Source organism: Platalea leucorodia, assembly GCF_965183815.1.
Source record: "Platalea leucorodia genome assembly, chromosome: 4".
Classification (NCBI taxonomy): Eukaryota; Metazoa; Chordata; class Aves; order Pelecaniformes; family Threskiornithidae; genus Platalea; species Platalea leucorodia.
The window spans coordinates 21,747,376-21,766,203 of record NC_138826.1 but is presented as its reverse complement, the minus strand read 5'-3'; the positions used below and the strand labels follow the sequence as shown (position 1 = coordinate 21,766,203).

Sequence of the window (18,828 nt, the reverse complement as noted above, 5' to 3'; positions counted from 1 at the left end):
AAGAATTGTAAGAAAGACAAGGAATGTTGTTCATTGATTAAGCTCATGTCAATAACTCTGTTAGTTGCCCTGGAATACACTATTACTTAATAAGTAGCTTGTTAGCAGGGTGCAAAGGGTACTTCTCTGCTTTCTGCTTGTCTTTGGGGCAGGACACACAGCAATCTGTTTTTAACCTTAAGTAAAAACATATGATTCTTTTCCCTGACTCTGTTATCTGAGCACTGGGTGAAAGAGTCAATGTACTGCCTTTCTCTTGCTTGCTCCCCATCCCTCTGCCAGACACTAGGGGAGAAGCAGGCATGCACCTAAGATATACCAGGAGTCTGGGCAACCCTGACAGACTGGGAATGGTTATTTTTGGTACATCTAAATGATGAAATGGAGAAGAGACTTAATTTAGCTCTTGCAGTTTGGAAAACAGACTCTCCCAACTACTGTTAATTCTTCTTTAAGATGTATAAATAGGAATGTACACAATTTCCAAAGGAGTAGATATGCCTCTTCTATCTTTGCATAAATGCTTTGAGGTGGTTCACATGCCTTCAATACTGACAGCTGGGATTTTCTAAGGGACCAAAGGAAATCTCTGTGATTTGCAGCTAAATCTTAAAAAACAGACACTGCAACAACAAACATTTACATTTGACCACAGGAGAGGAATCCAGAAAGCCCAGTGAATTATCCAAATCTCACCCATACCCAGAAAGAGTTGGCTTTCACAGAAAAAATTCAGCATGTTGAAAAAGGAATCACTTTGAGCTACATACAGGGAACCAACCACTGGCTATACAGACTGAAATTAAGTTCTCACTCCTTTCTAGGGTTTACATTTGGGGAGGTAGCTTTCTTTCCCTAAGAACTTGGTTACTAGAAAACTCATACAAAAAAATGAGACTCCACTGTGAAGCCTTCTTCAGGAGCTCAAATCCACTTCTGCCGCCCAGAACAGCACTATTGCTGATGCTTGTGAATTATTCTGGGTAGCAGAAGGGCCTTGCAACCGCTCCTATTGGAAATGGGCCCTTGTGCAGTAAACAACCCATAGTTTCCTGAGCCAGACAGTTAACAAAAGGAGGAGCACTGGTAGCCTGCCCATCCCCTCACATGCACATATGCACATACATACATACACATACACACACTGTCAGATTTTTGGGTTCTCAATTTTGCATTAGTTACCTAAATTATGTCTAAATCCTGCTCTGGGTTCCCAAACCCGTTATTGGTTCGGCTCCCGAGAGTGTAAGTCCCTTGGGCTCCTTTGAAAATTACAGCCTACCTTTTTTTCCAGGGCCATGTTCCCCCACTGAGCTATCCAGAGCTGTGCAGGTGAACACTGAGCATCTCCTTTGCTTTGATGAGTGCTGTGTCAGCTGGTGTTTCCATGTGAGGAGGCACCCCTTTCCCTTCCCAAGAAGTGCCCTCTGCAGAGGTGACTGATCTGGAGGTGGGGATGATGATGTAGAAGTTGGTATCATCTACTTGATGTGTCTGTGCAGAATGGTAGCCACCACTGGTCTGTTCCCCAATGATGAGAGCTCTGCCCAGTCTCTTCATTATGTACACAAACTCTTCAGCAGCCCCAGCTGTCACAGCACTGGTGAGGATTATTAGCCCCTTCTGAGAGCCATACCTCTCCCCTGCCAGGAAGGACAAAAAGCATCAGAAAATGCATCCATTTTCAAAGATTTATTTGCATAATGGAGCAAGAGAAGCCAAGATACAAACACACTTCATTTCCTACCTGCTATTAACAACCAAAGAAGTTTGGAAATCTACTTTGTACCTATGATGGTATTAAGCACTTTTTACACTAGCCCAGCCTCTATACTGTAAAAAAGACTCACCCTATGTGGTGCTCTTGTGCCATCCGTTTCTGGTTATGAGCTCTAGCAGCTGGGAGGCCAGCTCATGGTTACTACTGCTGGCTCTTCTGTGGCTTTGACTTTTACAGGAGCTCTAGATCCCATCACAGGAGTGGGATAGGCAGGTGAGGAAGGCAACATTTTCCACTGCTCCAGTAGGAATACTCAAAGCTCAGCCAGCAGCACCTTCAGTTTCACTCTCATCCCTGCTCTAGGAACATGGCTGTCATAGAGCTTGGCCTGCAAACTATGCAGGCAGAATTTTATGAAATTATAATTATAGTGGTTTCCCACAGGCTTTTTATAGTCTATAAATGGAAGCTGTTGCATGGCTTTTGTCCCAAGCCCTTCAACAAATACCCCTTTATTATTAGGATCTGAGCCAAGTTATCTCATTTTCCTACATAAACCAGCTGACAGGAGTAGGAGGTATTTTGCACCTTATTTTCAATATATCTGAACGTGCTAGATGATACTTTTTGAGACCTCAGTTCTTTTGAAAGAGTTGCCAGTATGTCATAACTGGGACCTGACAACTTGAAAACTACTCTAAACTGCTCTAAAAATGTCATTCTTTAGGTAAGTTACGGTATGACATATCATTCTCATACTAAACTGTAAGAGAGAGGCCAATAGCATGGTAATTAATTTTCACACCATCTTTGCTTTTCTCATTTCACTAGAGACATAATATCCATTAGAAGATGCTTTTCACAGTAGATGTATATAATACAGGACCAGATCCAGCTCCTTTGAAGTTAATATGAGTCTGCCTGTTCTCTTTGGTGGGAACTGGAATGTGTCCATAGTAATCATATCCCTTAGCACAGTCCACCTTTGACTGGCTGGGAAAATAGATGGACCCTGAAGCCTGCGACAACGTTTAACCATTTCAGCATGCTCCAAGCCAATAATTGCAGACACCATTGTGACACCTTTTTTGGTACTGTCTTAACTTTAAAGGGGAGAATAATTAAAACTGATGTTTAAGGCTTCTTAGCGCTCTAACTGCACTTTATGAGCGCTGAAGAGCTCTGTTTCTGCATGTTGCAGCATCCCTTCAACGTCTATGAGCAGCAGGGTGGGGTGTGTGTACATGTGGGGGTTGTGTGTGTGATACATCGCCAAATGCTCCAAACTCACTTAGATGTGCAAAAGGTAGTGCTTTTCTTTCTCTCTTGCATTCTCTGGACAAACTGGGCTATTGTGTGTGTTTTCATCTACTGAAATAGTGGATTACACAGGTAGGAAGGGAGGAGCTACATATAAAACTATGTGTGAGTATTGGAAGAGTCTAGGCAGCGCTGGATTTATTTTTAATTTCGGCAACTTTGAAAAGCAACAAGTTACAACTGCCATACACAGTATTCAGCTAAACTTCTGGGAACCAGTTTACAAATATCTGTGCCTAACATACCCCATTCCTAGGAGCGATAAACAGTTATTTATAGACGGCACTGAGGGACATGCCTGAAATGCACATTTTTGTTTTTACATTCTCTGCACAGCTTGAGCTAATCATGGCAGGTGCTTTCACCAAATGAGTTATGGTGTCTAATGGCTCACTTTAAAATACACAAGGAGGGGAACCTGAAATGAAAAGCTACTCTAAAAAGAAATTGTCGTTTTACCTTTGAGCTGTGGCTGGGTCCATATTTCCTTTACTGAGTCACTGGGTCTGTCGTAAACTTTGTCCAAGAGAATTTGGTGTCCTTCATCAAAGAAGTATGAGCATAGGATTGCTATGGAAGTGGTGGAGCCTCCGATATTGTACCTTTTCAAAAATTAGAAATATTAAGGAAACAATTGAAAATTTGTGGCAGACAGTAAATCTCCCTTCCAAGTGTTGTTCCTTAACATCGGTACTGAAAGGGCTTATGGCTACATTTTGATATATTTACATTCATTCTCCCCTATCAGCATTTGCACATTTATCAGTGAAACAAAATCCTGTCTAAGAGTCTTGGACTGTTATTGCCCACAACTTCAAAAGCAAACATAAAACTGATTTGTCTATTTTTTCCTTGATTCAACCTGGAAAAAATTCATGAAGTAAGAAAAGACTCTTAATCTGCAGAGAAACATCAGATTCTTGTTATTCTTCTACTCTGAATAACCCATGTTGTTACTGACATAAGCAGCATGAGTAAGTACCTAAACCCTAATATATAAATATAGATCCCAATGTAAGCAACATATGTTTGTAGAACTGATGTGTTCTTATTTTCTGCTGCACACAATGAGAATACTTGGTGTTTGGCACCTTATAAGATCAGGGCATTTCTTTTTGTGCTTAAAGATTGTGTTAGCTGCTTCATTTAGAACAGTCATGTTTGAAAACTTTGGTTGTAGTTTAATTTCATATCAGTCTCTGCAGATTAAATTCACTGAAGAGCCTAAGTGTCATTGGAGAACCCCTGCTATGAATACACACAATGGAACACCAAATTATTTTTTGTCTGTCACTTTTCACTAATACTAGAGCACATACAGCACTGGAAATATTTGTACCTTGCTCACTAGTAGGAGATAGATACAGTGCTTTCCTGTAGTTGCTGTTAGGAGTGCCTGGCACAGGCATTCCAGCAAAAACCTGCTAGAAAATGAGTTTTGCTCAGTCCAGCCCATAACTAAGTTTATTTCACCTCTAGAAAAGGATTAGACAATCGAGGAAGCCTCTGTCCCAAAGAGTGAAGCTACCTCTTTATTTGGGAGCTGTATGCTGGATTCCTACTGTGACTGGCTAGAACTGAAATAAGGGTCTTTAGTGTGTCCCAGATAGTGCTGTGCTGCCAGGAGGTCCTGCTGCTGCTGCACAGCCCAGCAGGCAGCTAGACCCAGCAGAGCCCAGTTTCCTGTAGCTGCCATCACGGCTGAAGTGAGTGGCAAGCAGGCAGCTAGAGCAATGCTGGAGAGCTCTTCTGGGACTCTCTTAGAGTGAAACTGCAGAAACTTCAGTCAGTAATAATGACTGAGGAGTTGTTTTAGAGTTTTAGCTTAACTCTCGCAGGCAAGTACTTCCTTCATTACAGACTTCTTGTGTGACATTAGGGAAGCTGTTTAGTTTATCACTGTTTCTTCTCGATGCTGTGAAGGTTAAAAATATGAAGTTCATGAGTGGCACAGCTGTTCCATGAAGGGGAACTATTAAGGTGAGAGACACTATGCATTATGGTTAACCCCATGCAAAATTGAAATTGTCAAAATATGAAGTTCATCAGTGGTGCAGCTGTTCCAGGGAGGGAAACTTATAAGATAAGAAACATTATTCATTATGGTTAATCCCATGCAAAATTGCAATTATCAGCCTTGCCTTAAAATCATAAGATTGGTTTAGGGAGAATTTCAAAAGGTAAAATGTTTGGGGTTTTCTTTTATATACCTTCAGAGACGGGGTCTTTTGTGTACACTCAAAGGGCTGGAAATACATTAAATATAAAAAAAAATATCAAAGCAACGCAAGGAAAGAACTATAGTGAGACCAACCATTTGGTACCTGGGGCATGATTTCACCTTTGCTGTTTTATTGCCCCTGGCCCTGGTATGAGTTTTAGCTTGGGAGAAAACTGGGGCAAGAAAGAGGAAAGTCCCAGTCCCATCTCAAGTCTATTGCAATATGGTTGTGCCTTTGCTGAATTTGAATTCAGTCATAGGTGTGTTTTATTGGTTGCTGCCCTGCCTCCTCTGTGCTCACATAGTGAGTTCTCTCTCTCTCTGCTTTCATAGCTGCGCTCATCTTTTCCTGCCCATGCTGCAAATCTCAGAAGAATATTAAGAAGATTACCAAATATTGAGAGTCCCATGATGGCAATGGACATAAGTGGTTCTAGCATTAAAAACAAGTTCTTACAAAAGGCTTCTTTTATTTAGTTGATATTTGTAATGTTCTGGGCTCACAAACATTAGCTCTGGACCAAAACAAGGGAATGGCTTATCTAAATATTGTATGGGAAATGTATATTTGTGATATTCATCTGCTTTAATAGCTGAAAACAAATGGACGCCATCTTCTGGCTCATAAGATTTGGAGAATTGTTGACACACTGGAGTGTCCAACAGAATCCTAAGTTGACAGCAGGCACATGATGCTGTAGCTTGCTACAGCAGGGTCTAGCAGTGCTACAGTGCCTTTGAGGCAACAGGACCTTTAAGCCACCTTTGTGCTCTGTGCACAAGGGTCATTTTGTACAGGGCTGATTGCCCAGGATAACTTAGCGCTGCAGATATGGCAAACCAGATGTTGTAACAAACACAGCCTTATGCATGGTCTGGTTTTTTGACTGTTCAATCACTTGACCAGTGCCTGCAGTAAAAGATTTAATTAGGCCATGTATATATATAATTAATACAAGGCACATGCAGAATTAGATTAGAAAGAAATCAGAGAAAGAAAACAGATGGGACATCCAGGATTGCATTCTGCAACATATCCCCTAAATTTTCCTATTTAGTTCTAAACATCTCAAGTGATGGTACAATTTGTCTTGAGGTATACTTCCAGACTGTTATTGTTTTCCTTGGCTGTTTTCCTTTTCTCATTTAATCCCAGCAATGTTAGCCTATAAACAGGACAGTAAGCCATGTAAAGCTAATTCACTGTTACAAATAAAATGCTGTTTTGAAAGAGCTTTGGTTATTTGCCATTCAAAGGTTTACCTCATGTCTATGATTAATGCATCTGTGTGAACAATTTTCTTCCAAACATGCTCTACCAGTAAGTCGGACACCTGGGTTAGAAGTTCACAGTCTCCAAACATATCGAATCTCAGATAGCCGATGTTGTTTTCAAATACATTTGTGTGGAATGAAAATTTAATCAGATCTTCAAATACTTCTGGGGAAGGGATCTGAAAGAGTTTGGAAAAACAAAACAAATAATTTGCTGGCACTGATAGCTTGGCACAAGATTTAAAAAGAATTATGTGGGTCAAGTTTAGTCCAGGTGGGACATATGTGAGGAATGTGACCAAGTTTGAAGAACATAATGAATGAGGTTAAGATTTTGCATATTAAACATAGGTTAGCATTGGCTGCTGCACTGTTTGCCCAGTATAGGGTGCATCAATAGCATGCCCAGAATCTGGATCAGGCCCCTGTTTGTCGGGGCTCAGATTATTTTTCAAAAATACAGGAATTTACTTGGACCAAAGAGGCTGAGAAGGCTACAAGAACCATCCCCTGGTCTGCAGCACAGGCCACTAGCCCAGGCCTGCCACCCAAGCCCACTTGTTTCTTTTAGCAGTTCTTTCTAAATAAGGCACTTGGGACTTTTATAATCTCTTGATTGGCTCAGCTGACAAAAAGCTGCTGGCTGCAGGTGAGGTTGGCCCCAGCCCCTCTTATTGAGCCAGTCCTTGTGACAGCAAGGAACCTGATGTGTTGGGCATGTGCTAGGATACTCATGAGGTAGACGTGTTAAATCTCCTATATGGTGGCCATGTGCCTGGGGTCTCACGTGTTAGGCTGTGATTAACTTCATTGTGTTTAGCTTATGTTGTTAAACAGCAGAAATTTTTTTAATAGCAATGATGTGTAGCCAACTAATAAAGTTATCCTAGTAACCCCTACATGCATTGGAGTCATAGCCTGCTCCTATTGCCAAACTTATGATTTGCATGCATGTGTCTGAAAATGGAAGACTCTTCTTCAGCTTAAGGAGATAAGGCTTTAGGATATATATGACTTATGTGACCTTCAGCAATTTGGCCTCTTCTCCTCAGGGTTGCTGTGAAAATTATTTTATACTTTTTAATCAGTTGTCCTCTGCCATGTCTCAGCCCCAGACAATCCATACTTTTATACCCAAAAGAACAAGGAGTCAGCAGTGAGCCATGTGCTAAAAGGTGCTCCCCCAACCTGCAATATGCCACAGAATTTGGGAGGCATTTGGGCTTTCTGCAACTGTAAAGGAGTCAGGCAATCTCCTGCCCTACATGTAGTGCCCTGGCCTGGGGTTATGCTCCTGCCAAAAGCAGGTCTGCCACAGCAGAAAGAGGGCTTCCAAGGTGTGTGAATGCAGCTGTACTTGACACAGCTCAAGCAGTTTACCTTTACCTGGGGGAAAATTACCGACCATATCACACTTTTAGCTGCCCTGGGCTGCTTCATCATTCAGCATCTTCTGTATGCCAAAATTGCCCAAATTTCAAACATTAATTTAAAAGCCCTGTTGGCCAGTAGTTGTTGATCTGATGGTGAGAACATACTCTACTGAGCCCTTTTCTGTATGCTTCTTTCTCATTGTACCTTGTGAAAATAACCACTGTATCTAGACTGTAAAAATATCGGTCCAGCACTACTGAGTTTGTCATTTCCAATCCACTTCCCAGTGACAGCAATGCTACTTGATCTGCCCACTGTACTTTGATTAACGAATCACAGTTTTGAAGAATATATCCAGCATGCATTGCATGGTTCTGACAGAGCTTATATCTAGTTCAGAGGTACTGGTCCCCCCGGGAGAGAAAAATCGTCACTCATTGGTAACATCTACAAATAAAATTGATGTGTTACTCTCAGCCACTTACTAATGATATTTCAACTGAACACACAGATTTCTTAGCTCTGTCTCCAACAATTATTGCTAGATGCATGCCCATAAGCATGTTGATTAAGAATAACCTCTCTGTCTATGCCTGGTAATTTTTTTTCTACTTGTTGTTTTACTGTGCTGCATCACATCTTTGTTCACTAAGGCCTTCAGTACATGCTAGCAGTGTTGCTAACTCTTGGAAGTTCATTACAGATTTCAAGGTGGGCACATTGCTCTTAAAGCCTCAGGTATCATGGGGTAAAATGAATATGCAAGGACCTCAAAGAAACTCTTCTTCATCTTCATGGGTGCAGGAAAAGGTATGAAAATATATCTATTCTAAAGGCTCTAAACCCAGAGTTCAGATGAAAAGCACTCAAAATGTAATTTTTGGGGGGTGGGGAAAGCCTCCTAATTTTTAAGCAAAAGAGGGGAGGAGGCTGGGACTGACAGTAGAGAGTTACTGTCCTGGAAAACTGCAGGTTCATGACACTGGCACATGGGCCATGTGCTGCTGGTACCTAAGGAGGCAAGTCTGGCTGCAGAGAGCAAGAGCGCACTCTCCTTTGGAAGGCAGGGCTCTGTTTGCAGGCCAAGGACAAGCTGGGACAGGATGCAGCTGAAAGTAAGATCCTGCTGCTCAGTCAGGCAATGTTTACATACAAATGACTTGATGTTAAATATAAATCCTCAGGTGCCTTAGTAAGAACACTATAAGCAATGTGGCTAGACTAAAGGATCTCCAAGCTAACACCACTTAAGCCAAGGAAGAATTGTTTTCCATTAACTATGTAGGGTCTCCAGCCCTATTCTGCACTCTCCTTCCACAAGTGAGTGGCCTAACTGGAACAAACGATGTGACACAAAACAGGACCTAGAATGCTGCCCTGGGACTCATGCATGGAGTTTCATCCCTGGTTCTGCTGCTGACACATACCTCAACCCTGGGCAAATTACTTTTCCAACTGTGCCTCTCTCCTCTGTTTTCTCCCCTTTCACATCTCTCTGAAATTGTTTTGTCTATTTAGATGGAAACTGTATTTTCATAGCTAATTTTGCGCTGACCATTGTAATGTAACTCTGGTTTCCATTAAGGTTGCTAGTGCTTTCAACTGCCAGCTGTTAAAATATTATCAGCCAACAGCCTTGTGCCATTGCAAATCCTGAGATTGGTTTAAGAACCATGAGATCTTGGGGGCTGGATGGTGAGGTTGCACTTGTCTTTCTTAGAATAACATTTGGGTTCCTCATGTACCCTCAGAGACTGGACTGAAACTGTAGTGTCCACATCCTAGTAGGTCCCCCAGCTCAAGGACTGAGCAGGATCAGCTATATTCCTGACAGTCGATTCTCACTTGCTCTTAAAAACACCCATATCACTGGGTGATTTCCAAGCAATCCAGTCTAGTACGTCACTAGCCTTAGTATTACAAAGATGTTTTTAACATCTAGTGTAAACAGTCTAAGTTCACTACTTTCTATGGTTTAAGTGCATTACTTCTTGGCCTATTTACCATGGACAAGGGAACACATTAATCTTTTCATATTTGAAACAGCCTATTACATATCTGAAGACTGTTTTCATGTCTCCTCTCAGTTTTCTTCTCTCTGGAATAAACAACTCAAATCTTTTAAACTTTTTCAAGATGACTCTTATTCAGTCTTTTCTTTACGCCTCTTCCTCTTTTCTGCTGTCTCCCCACTTGAGCCACATCTTTCCAGAAAAGCATTACCCAAGACTGTGCATAGTATACTCTAGCTGAATTTTCTTTAGAGCTGAATGTAGCGGAAGACTTCACATGTCTTACGGATTATATTCCTCCTTATCCATTCCAGTCTGATGATTATTGTTTTTTACTGCAACAACCAACCTAAACGATTCTATAATTCTATGATTCTATTGACTTGTGTTCAGCTTATGAACTCTGAAGAACCCATATACTTTTTAACAGGACTCCCCCTAAACAGGCCGGTTTCCTCCCAGAGTTATGCAGTCAATTACTATCACCCTAGAAACTGTGTAAGAACCCTGCATATGTTCTTATTTAACCTCATCCTGCTTTTCACAGATCATTTCTCCAGCTTTTCCAGAGCTGTAGCTTTGAATTCTAATCCTGCCCTCCATTGCACCAAGAGAGCCAGACAGGGGGGTTACCACAAGCAAAAGCTGAAAACCTCTGGGACAGTGCTCTGCAAAGGATTGAAAGAGGTTATTTAAGGCTCTTAGTCCCCATTGAGGCAATGCAGGGCAGAGTGAGAAGCTGTACTTTCACCCTGCAAAGGGCGGCACTGCACAGCAGTGTGTAAGCCTGCTCTGACAATACACAGTTTATAACATACTCTTTGCATGCCACTGAGCAGTTATTTTCTAGCCAATGTCCTGGAAGATTATATTTGAAAGCAAAATTTGAAAACATGATTCATATCTAAATTTTGATTTTTGTCAAAAACCCATTGAAAATCGTTAAAACTAGTGGCCAAATCTACTGTAACATTAATGACAATGGAAAAAGCACAATGGAGGACAAACGGATCTCTTTGGTGGGATTGTAACTGCAAACGTAGATGCATTGAGCGTCAGTATCAAGATCATAAGGTGAAAAGTACTAGAAAAAGAACAAAAGTGATTAACAAAGTGTCATATTCTATTCTGTACCAAACACAAGAAGCAAGCATGAATTACAAAAGGTGAAGAGTCAATGAGAGTTAAGCACAAGATATTTTTTTGGCTTGCATGAACTTGTAGATTTCCACTGACTTTACTGTGGTTATGTTGATATAAATTAGCATCGTATGGGCCCACAACGATTTTTTTTCTACCTGTTAGCAACAGAAGTAGCAATTTGATTATCTATCTTGACATGTTGAGGCTGAGCATTTTGATTTTACTCATTAATGAAGGGACATAAGAAAACTATACTCCTTTCTGATGAAACATCTGTAACTATTGCCTCGTTCAGCAAGTGCAATACTCTGCTATAGATACATATTATTTATCTGGGAAAATGAAGACTGCAGGAACAATTTGTCTTTATAAAGGATTCCTTTTTTTCTTTTACTATGACCATCATTTTCAGCTGCTTATCTAAGACATTAATACAAAAATTCTCTTAGGTGTGAAGACTGCATTAAAAGTATTTGGGCATTATCAAGGGGCCAAAGAGTCACTCAGGGAGACTCTTGTCACTTAAAATTGACATAACACATTTGCCAAAATCAGGCAGGAGTTCTTCCATGGGTAGTCTACAACACTCAGATATTCAAGAACACAAATATTTCAGTATGGAAAGGAAGGTATGACTGGAGAGAGAGAGGCAAACAGAAGACTAAGAAGTAGGGATTATTGAACTGTGCATCAGCAAGTTTAGAGAGCTCTGCCTTATAAGCAAAATTCTGTTTTCTGAATCACAAACAATATATACAACATTTGCCTCTGGGAAGTCTGACTTTGGAAAGTGGCATTTATGCAGCAGACAACTCCGGCTAGCATTGACCTTGCTGCTGTCATAGAGGAGACGTATTCACTACCCTGTATTATGCTTCAGCAGCTATTCTACTGTAGCAGATGCAAAGGTCTACATGCATTTCACTTGCCTGTCTCCTATGTCCCATCCCATCCTTCCTGCAGTTATTCATAATCACTTTCATTTAATTGTGTTGGATCTGCTTCACTGTCAAGGTCATTATCAAGAAAATCCCACTGTCAAGGGAAAGGGTGGCTTGGAAGGTAGGTAGCACAAAAGGAAAACTAGCGTTTAGGTTTTTCAGGAATAAATGTGATACAGATTAAAAGAGCCACTATGTCCATGTATCGGACTGTAAAAAAAAATAGAAATTTACACATGCAATTAGTGCCATCATGTAAGCTTCACTGTAATCTTAAGGCATTTGCTTTCTGGGGTATTGGTATGGGGTATTCCTGAAATGTTCCACAATGTTTGCCCTGCAAAAGCAAGGCAGGAAATGAAGGTACTCTTGCTGCCCAGTGCTCTATGGAATAGGAGCACTTTCTTTTACCTCTATCACAAGGAAAAGCCTTTACTTCAGTGAATTCAGTGTCTTCGTTCACTCACGCTCTTTCACCTTAACATGTCTTAACATCGCTCTCTTGTCTCTCTGCCCCCCAGTTTCCTCAAGCACTATGAGGGAATGCATGCACCTTTGGAAACTATTTTAGCCTCATAAGAGACCCGTGCTTCTCCTCTGCTATTTATACATTATTTCCCCTTGAAAAAATCTCACATTTGTCCTGATTTTCATACACACTGATATGATTTCCTTCTTATGGATGTATCCCTGACCCCTTCCAATCATTTTGCTTGACAAAGAACTGAGGTAAACAGAGGCATTAATTAGTATAATGGCATTTCCTCAATAGCTCTGTCAGGATCAGAATTTCACGTCATGTGAAAACTGAGATATTTGTTCTGTACATCCTGTTCTCAACATTCAAGGTCTGAATAAAGTAAGTAAGGTTTGAACAAGTAAAAATAGCCAACAATATCCATTAACAGCCTTCAGTGAAAACAGTGACTAATTTGCAAGATGGGCCCACTTTGTAGAATGGGGAGAAACTATGATGTATTGCTACTGATATGTTGCTAATACTTTAGCAGGGAGCTCTGTCAAGAACATCTTTAGAGTGAAGTTTTCTACACCCAACAAATGTAGGAGGGAAAGAGAGTGATGGAATAGAAAAATCCTTTAATTAATTATTTTCCATTTAAGCTTAGAGGCAAGAATGGGGCCAGCACCTCTTCGTTAACAAACTCGAAAAAAAATGCCCTCCCCTGGCAATGCTTAGACTTTGTCCTTGACCTTAGTGTTGGAGATAATACCACAAAGGTCATGCCCACTTTAAATCATGCATGCCAAAAACTTCAGAGGGTGGAAGCCCACAGATTTCCTCCCCCAGGAAACATTTAATAGTTACCTGACACTTGGTATACTCTGGTTCATTGCAAAGGCAAATTCATTCTCTTCAAAAAGTAATTTTATGAGTCCCTGGAGAAAAGATGTCTCTGATAGCCATGCTAGAGCAGTAGCCAGAAAGGAGCTAACTCCATCCAAGAAAGGAATCAGGTTATCCTAACCCTCCCTTTAATTTGAAGATGGAATTTTAACAAGTGCTCCTGGGAGCTCCCTCCAGCACAACATTGAACAAGAAAGATTGCCAAGGCAGTCCAGTGTATAAATACCCAGGCTCAGAACAAAGCACAGACTGTTATGCAAACCACACAGCACAGGCAAAAGTGGATTATTAAAAATCATTTTCTCCCTGGGGTCACCTAACTTCCACCCAGATACTTCTTCCAAAGTATTTCTAAGTCACTGGGAAACTGTCTGAGGCTGAGCATGAGATACAATCAGAACAACTTTCCATTGTCACTACCAAAGGAGCTGCTTGTTATTCTGAAGTAATAGAAGTCAGGTACAGCAATTTTATATAGAAAAATCCATTGAAGTGTACGTGGCAGCATGTTTTGCAGGTGTGTGCATTTACTCTGGTCCAACCAAATTTTTCTTAAATTACAAACTCGGTTTCTGCAGTGGGTTTCTGCATTAATTTATTATAGCTTGAAAAGCCGTATCACTGAAAGAGAGGGGATCACAGAGACAATGAGATATTGTCCCTCTAACCGTGAAGCCCTGCATATTTGCTTGTGGCAGCTGGCAACTGAAAGAGATTCACAGCCTGAAGGTTGTTCCCAAAATGCATGCATCCAGAACTACCATCTACTACCACAAGCTACTATCCTGACTTGCCTTAGTGTCAGAGAGAGCTCAGCCTCCAAAACCCACTCAGGCACTGGCTTCTATTCTGAGTACAGGTAAATCCTGGTGGGTTTATGATATGGGCTAGAAACAAGGTAAGATATCTGAATTAGTGCTCCCATTCTAGCTGGCATCAGTATACCTGGGTACAGGGAGAACCGTACCTGTTTTGGCATGATCCCTGGGATGGTGTCCTTGGCGTGTTCAGGGATGTAGAGTAATTTCAGGTGCTCATCATCAGAAAGAGCTTGCAAGTTGGCAGTCACCTTCCAGGCCAGCTCCTCTTCTGTATTAATCTTTTTATAACTGTCTTTGTCGATGTTCTTGGTGAGGTTGGATGCTATAACAGTCCCAATGTCCACAAAGGCATAATTATCTGCCACAAGCTTGCTTACAGTTTGCAGTGTCTGTGGCACGTGGGCACGCAGGTTGGCAATGTGTTGAGCTACAGCCATGGCTTCACTGGCCTGGATGGTGATGTGTGGCTCCACGCCAGACACACTCCATACTTTGCCAGTGACTGGGCTGAGCACCACTTGGCTGGGGATGGAGGCATATAGGGAACTGTTACCAACACGATAAATGCCCACTGAGAGGGAACCACCTACTGTGGGCTCACCAATAACTGTGGCCCGGTGTAGATCTTTCATAGAGCGAGTGAAAGCTTCAGCTGCTGAGCCACTCATATGGCTTGTTAGGATGTAGATGTCCTTGAGGGAGCCATATCTCTTGCCGGTGACTTGAGGGAGAGTCCACACCTCTGTGCTGCGGGAGGTACTACGATCAAACACAGTGTAGAGGTGTTGCCGAGGCTCAGGTTCAAAGAAGTAGGAACAAAGTATTGGGATAGCAGTGGAGTAGCCACCTGTGTTGTACCTCATGTCAATAATCATGGCATCTGTGTCCACCAGCTTGTTCCATACCATCTGCACCAGCTGGGGCCCAATGGCCTTCACTGTTTCTGCCTCAGCCATCATATCAAAGCGAAGGTAGCCCAGGTTGCCTGGCAATACCTCAATTTTGAAGAGTGCCTCAATAATGTAATTCAGCTCCTCAGGGCTGGGAATCATGTTGGGAAGCTGTTCTTCTGGTATTGGTTCCACATGGCTGTGGAAAACATGAAGCCGATGGTCCCCTGAGGCCTCCTGCAAGTCACTGGTAAGCTGGGAAGCCAAAGTCTCAAAGTCTACAGCTGATCGATAACCTCCTTGGGCCTGTTTGGTGCTGAGCATAGCACTGGCCTTACCAGCCACTTCTGGGATGGCATAGTGAGCCTCTAGGAGTTGCCCAGTACTCTCCAAAAGTACTCCCATGTTCTTGTGGAAAGCTAGCACCTCTTCAGCCTTCTCCAGCGCATCCTCAGCCAACACTATGGCATCAGGCACAACTCCTCCGCCCATCCAGCTTTCCCCATGGTTGTCAATGAAGGTGATAACAGGAACTGTGATAGTTAGGCCATGGGTTATTCCCTGCTCAGGCTGCAGCAGAGGGAAGGTACGGGTGTGTGAGAGGCTTCCTGCTGTGATCTCACCAATCAGTGTGGCACGGCCCAGGGACTGCATGAGGTAAGCAAACTCCTCAGCAGCTGTAGCAGTGTGGTGGCTGGTGAGCAGGTAGATGCCACGCTGAGCCCCATAGGGCTGGCCCAGAAGTTCTGCCTGGCTGTTGTGCTCCTGTGTGTGGTTGGTGCGCCTGTCATAGGTTGTGAAAAGATGGACAGGGCCAGCAGCAGGATCTTGGAAATAGGAGAGTAGCACAGGCACAGCAGAGGAGGAAGGGCCCCCAGGGTTGTACCGTAGGTCCATGATCAAGTTCTCTGTATTTTGGAGGGGCTCCCACACTTTTTGGACAATGTAAGGTCCCAGCTTAGCAAGCACAGAGGCATCTGCAAACTCATCAAAGCGCATGTAGCCAACATTGCCTGGCAACACTGACACCTTGAAGACAGTATCCACCAAGGCATGCAGCAGTTGCTCATTGTCAGGTAAGCTGGCTGCCACTGCAATTGGCTTCTCAGCAGGGGGGGCAGCAGCTTCACCTGGCATCATGACTCGGACCAACAGGCGGGGGTCTTCCGATAAGGTCTGCATCTCAGTGTTGAGCTTGGTGGCCAGGTCCTCAGCTGACTGCACAGAAGAGAAGTCAGAGGTGATGAGGTGCCGCAGCAGTGCTGGCACCCTCTCCACTAAGCTGTAATAGTTCTTTAATATGTTTGTGAGGAGGTTTAGGGTGCCAGGCACTGCTCTGCGCACTGCCAGTATGTCCAGGGATTTCTGCAAGGCTTGCTCTGCCTCAGTAGCCACACATGGCATCACCCCATTCACCTCCCAGCTCTGTCCACCCCCACTCAAGGGGCTCACAGATCGTGACACCGGAACCATCATATAGAAATTGGAGGGGCCAATACGCAGCTTCTGGATGTCCAGTGAGCCCCCGGCTGTCTTCTCGCCAACAGTGATAGCCCTGTTCATGTGCTTGAGAATGTAAGCCACATCTTCAGCCACTCCTGTGGTGTGGCAGCTGATCAAAACAATGACATCCTTGTCTTTGCTGTACCTCTCTCCCAACACCTTTGGCAGTGTCCATATCTCTGTGGTGGTGTTGGAGGGCCGATTGTATACAGTCTCAACGTGCAGCATCTTATCTGCTTCATGCAAGTATGAGATGATGAAGGGGAGGCCAGAAATCTGTCCCCCAGTGCTGTGACGAAGATCGATCACCAGAGCAGATGTCTCTATCAGCATCTTCCACACCTTGTCCACCAGAAAAGCTCCAACTTTCTGCACAACTTCCTGTCCTATGATATAATCAATCCTCAGGTAGCCAACATTGCCCTCCAGCTTGTCATACATGACCACATGCTCAATAAGACTCAGGAGTTGTTCACGAGTAGGGGAAGCCTCAGCTTCTTGTTTGGGAGTTGCATGCAGTGATGGCTCATAGGAAATCACCAGTCTTGGGTCATTCAGAGCACCCTGCACTCCAGCTGTCAAGACACTGGCCAGCATTTTTGGATCTGAGATGTCCAGGATCTCCCCGCTCTTGATTGCTTGTTCAATGGCTTCTTGCATTCCTACTAGGTTTTCAGGATAGCAGTAGTTATTCAGAAGGACTTTAGCCATGTCCAGCACTAGAGTTGGCTGAAAGATTTCCTCAGCAGGTATGCTGCACATGATCAGTGCTGAAAATAGGAAGAAATGTGTCCTGACCATTTTGTCTTTGTACAGAACAGAAAAGAAGGAAAGAAGTCAGACGCTCTTGTTGACCAAGATGAATGTAGCTCTCCGATGACTCTCTGTGAATCACACTGAAATCCCCGTGTTGAATCCAGGTGCACTGAACAGATAAAAATCTTTTATCTGCATTAAACCTTTAATCTCATTAAAATGGAGTGCATCATCTGAAGTGCACCAATAGAGGCAGTTCAGCTCCTTACTACTTCACAGCCCTCTTATGAAACAGTAATAAACTTCAGTCATCAAGGAAGATCTTTCTGGCAGTTAATTGTTTTCAAAAGGTAATGCATCGCCTGTTATAAACTGGTCCTGGCTTATCCTGACAGTAGATTGCTTAAATGCAAAACTTTGATTTTAACCACAATTAGAACAGCAGTCATCCAGTCTTTTACCATTATTTATGAAAAGCTTATACCAGGAGGTTCTTCAGTGACTTAGTTTTACCAATATTTAATATTTTTTCAAAAGTTGTTGACAATACATTGTCTTTGGTGTTTTTCAGTCTGAGCTGCAAAGGACTGTTCTTACATTCTATGACTAAGGGCTCCAAACAAGGAACTCCAGACATTTAGTAACAGCTCATAAAATCCAAGGTAATGACAGCCTGTTAATTTCTGTGCTGAGAATTGCCAACATTTTAAACAGGACTTTGAAATACATTTGCCTCAACATAATACAGCTAAATCTGAGGTGACTTTAATCTTCATAATTTGCACTCAATTAGGATTTACTTGTAATACCATTGAGTAACATATGGTCATGTCTGATGACAGCTCCCAGCCAATAGACTTTAGGCTCAACATACTAAAATAGAATGTGGGGGGTTGTTTTCTTCTGCTCACAATGTATTCGAGACCCTATTGTATTAAGAGTTTGAAAGAGGATCAGAATATGCGGGATGCAGCTGCAGGCTGTACCCACATGAGTTGTCAACATTCAGAGCTCCAGTATGGCATGCCAAAGACCCACAAGAACAGATTCTTGGCTTTAAGTCTGAAATAAGTTGCTACCCCAGCCATTCTGCTTGCTGGAGGTAGCTGCAAGAATAGACTAGGGAATCTGGGAAGAGCATGTTTTTGTATTGCTTTCGAAATGTCAGTTGTTGCTACATACGCATACATGTGGAGGGAAGAGTCTAAAGATAGTCTACCCTGGCTGGGTGCACTCTGTTGGTGTCATGTGTGAGTGTCATGAGTGAAGCCTGCCACTCACACGAGCAAAGTTTAGTGCAGTCCTCCGTCTGGGTCATTCAGCTGTAGTAATAAAGGAGTTTTGTGAAGTTCCTTCCTTTAACATGTCCATATAGCACTAGCCTTCTCTATATATGCAGGTACTATTTCATCCCATGGTTGATTTGTATTTGTGTGTATGTAAATGTACAAATGTAAATCCATCACAGGGAACAATTAAATTGTTC

General features: G+C 42.6%; 1 protein-coding gene across 1 annotated transcript; it reads right to left on the bottom strand.

The window, feature by feature from the left end:
* Positions 1-1,314: 1,314 nt before the first annotated feature.
* RBP3 (retinol binding protein 3) lies at positions 1,315-17,387 on the bottom strand (the record flags this gene model as incomplete). Its single annotated transcript, XM_082308755.1, has 4 exons — positions 1,315-1,643; positions 3,500-3,642; positions 6,525-6,715; positions 14,340-17,387. 4 exons carry the CDS (start codon positions 17,385-17,387, stop codon positions 1,315-1,317), a joined length of 3,711 nt encoding a protein of 1,236 aa, XP_082164881.1.
* Positions 17,388-18,828: the final 1,441 nt, after the last annotated feature.